This window comes from Gekko japonicus, unplaced genomic scaffold, assembly GCF_001447785.1.
Source record: "Gekko japonicus isolate JY-2015 unplaced genomic scaffold, Gekko_japonicus_V1.1 scaffold1207, whole genome shotgun sequence".
NCBI lineage: Eukaryota > Metazoa > Chordata > Lepidosauria > Squamata > Gekkonidae > Gekko > Gekko japonicus.
This window is the reverse complement of record NW_015163124.1, coordinates 162,456-165,027: the sequence shown is the minus strand read 5'-3', so window position 1 is coordinate 165,027 and position 2,572 is coordinate 162,456. Positions and strand designations below refer to the sequence as shown.

Sequence of the window (2,572 nt, the reverse complement as noted above, 5' to 3'; positions counted from 1 at the left end):
AGGTTGGGAAATACCTGGATATTTTGGGGGTGGAGCCTGAGGAGGATGGGGTTTGGGGAGGGGCTTCATAGTAGTGTAAAGCCAGAAAGTCCACCTTCCAAAGGGGCCATTTTCTCTTGGCGAACTGATCTGTCGCCTGGAGATCCCCAGTAATCCCACGAGCTCTCCAGCCACTACCTGGAGGCTGGCAACCGCCCTCCTAAAGGGAGCCCCAGGGGTCAGGGGAACCATTCCTGCCGTTTCCTGCTTTAATCTTTTCATGTTTTCAGTAGTTAGGCCGCCTTGAGTATCCTGACATATGTCTGGCTGCCTTTTAAAAACTGAACTGGAGAGCGGGCCCAGAGATCCAAACCGGCAAGGTTAGCAGGGGGCTTGGGCCTGTCCAGAAACGGCGGCGCGGGGGGGGGGGAGACTCAATCCACCCCTTCCCTTTCGGGGATCCGAGGCCCGGCGTTCGGGCTTCGCCGCCCGCGCTTTTGCCGCCATACAGCGCCTGGCACCGGGCGGGGAGCTCGCCAGGCGGCGCGCCGGGGCAGGGTCCCGTCCAGCCCGGCCGCCCGCCCCCCGGCCTGAGCGACAGCTCCATGTGCGGCCGGGTATAAATAGCGGGGTGGCGGCCCGCCCCGCGTGATTGACGGCTAGTGCGCCGCGCCGACTCGGACTGGGACTGGGAGCCGCCCAGGACCCCCGCGCGCCCCGCTGCCGCCGCCGCCGCCAAGCTCCCCACTTTCCGGCCGGGCAAATGGGCTCCAGGCGGAGGCCTCTGGGCCGCTCCTACTCGGGCAACGGCCGCTTCTCGGCTTACAGCCTCTCCGGCGCGGGGAGCGACGGCGAGGACAACGGCCCGCTGGTGGAGAGCCGGCCCGAGCGGCGCAGCTACTTGCTCAGCGTGCGCCCGGAGAACAGGTAGGCGCCGTCGCAGCCGGGTAGCTCACTCAGGGGGCGAGCGCGCCTCGTCGTGCGCCAACCTCGGCCCGCTTTTCCTCCGATCGTGGCGCAGCGGCCCGTCCACGCGTCGAGAAACTTTGTTGGGGCGCAGATGGGCAAAAGACGCGCTTGTGCGCTCGAGGCGGCGTTAGCTTGTGGAATTCGCTGCCACGCGATTTAGGGGCTTTGGATCAAGCGGCTTCGGAAGAAGAGATGAAAGGGCACAGTTAGAGGAGGCGGATCGTTCTCTGGGCTAAAGAGGCATTCTGGGTCAGAGGCGGCGCGCTGCTTCATACTGGTGGGTGGGTGGGATGTATGTTTTTTTATTATTAAAATTTTTATAAACAAATTACAAAACACAGAAGTGAAGAGGTGGGATGTATGTTGCCTCCCATATTTTGCTTGGAAGCTTTCTGGGAGCGCCACCTGGACAGAGTGGGAAATGGGGTGCTGGATTAGTTGGACTCATGGTCTGATCCTGCACAGCTGTCCAACCCCAGACTGGCTCCCCTGCAACACAGTTTCCTAAGAACCATAATCAGTAGCTCTTGCTCCTGTTTCCGAGTCAGGCCTTAGCTGTCCATGTGTGTCGTATTAACAAAGAAGAGAGAGCCTTGAAGCATGTGCAGAGTGCCCCTTGCTTTTGGTTACCAAGTAACCCTGTAATCTGACATCTGGATTTCCTGGGACGAAAGGGAAGACTCTTGTAGATCAGAAGGCCTGTGGCTTCCATGCAGGACCGGCCATGCTCATCAAGTGGGCTGGGCTTGGAACGCAGCCCAGGAGGGATGAGGCAAGGTGCTTTCCTGGGCTTGCAGGCGAAGCAGCGAGCCCAGCCAAATCCCCCGGCGGCTGGATTAAAAGGAGGAGGTGACGGTTGATTAGAGTAGTTTCCTAGAGATCTGCTAGTTCCTGCCATGGGCAAGGAAATTCCAATTCTGAGATGTGGGTGTGGGTGTGTAGGTGTGCTTTGCCTTCTTGACAGCCTTGTGGAGATACCCAGGAAGGGGCTTTCTGCTGCCTGGAGAAAAAGAAGCAACTGGCTCAGTGGTTACAGCCTGGAGTGGCAGATCTGACTCTGTCTAGAAGATCTAACTGAGAGTTGTCCCTGCACTACTGTGGCCTTTAAACTTTAGGGCTTTCTTTATTTTGCTGATATCTTGCCTTTCTCCCCACTGGGACCCAAACTCGCTTACATTGTTCTTTTCCGTTTAATCCTCACGACAACCCTGTGAGGTAGGTTAGGCCAAGAGTATGCCAATGGCCCGAGGTCACCCAGCAAACTTTCTTGGCCAAGGAGAAGTTCAAACCCGGGTCTCCCAGATCCTAGCCCGACAGTCTAACCACGACACCACACCTAGTGTGGCATAGCTGATATTTTAGTTTGTAATGTCTTCAGGGCAGAGGTCTTTGCCATTCATGGTGTTATATAAATTGCCCTGACCTGGACGATCAGCCCTGCTTAGTATTTGGATGGGTGACCGCCCAGAAAGTTCAAGGTTGCTCTGCAGAGCCAGGCAGTGGCCAACCACCTCTGTTCGCCTCTTGCCTTGGAAAACCTACGGGGGTCCTCGTAAGTCAGCCGGGACTTGATGGCATTTCCCACCACCATGATTTTATTAGTGAATGGCTCCAGTGTGCTGAA

At 57.4% G+C, this 2,572-nt stretch overlaps 1 protein-coding gene across 1 annotated transcript in view; it reads left to right on the top strand.

The window, feature by feature from the left end:
* Positions 1-644: 644 nt before the first annotated feature.
* ALPK3 (alpha kinase 3) overlaps positions 645-2,572 on the top strand; it is a 71,595-nt gene continuing 69,667 nt past the window's right edge. The window contains exon 1 of the mRNA XM_015406901.1: positions 645-906. Coding sequence (XP_015262387.1) covers positions 743-906 — 164 coding nt within the window. The 5' untranslated portion in view covers positions 645-742. The remainder of the gene's footprint in view (positions 907-2,572) is intronic.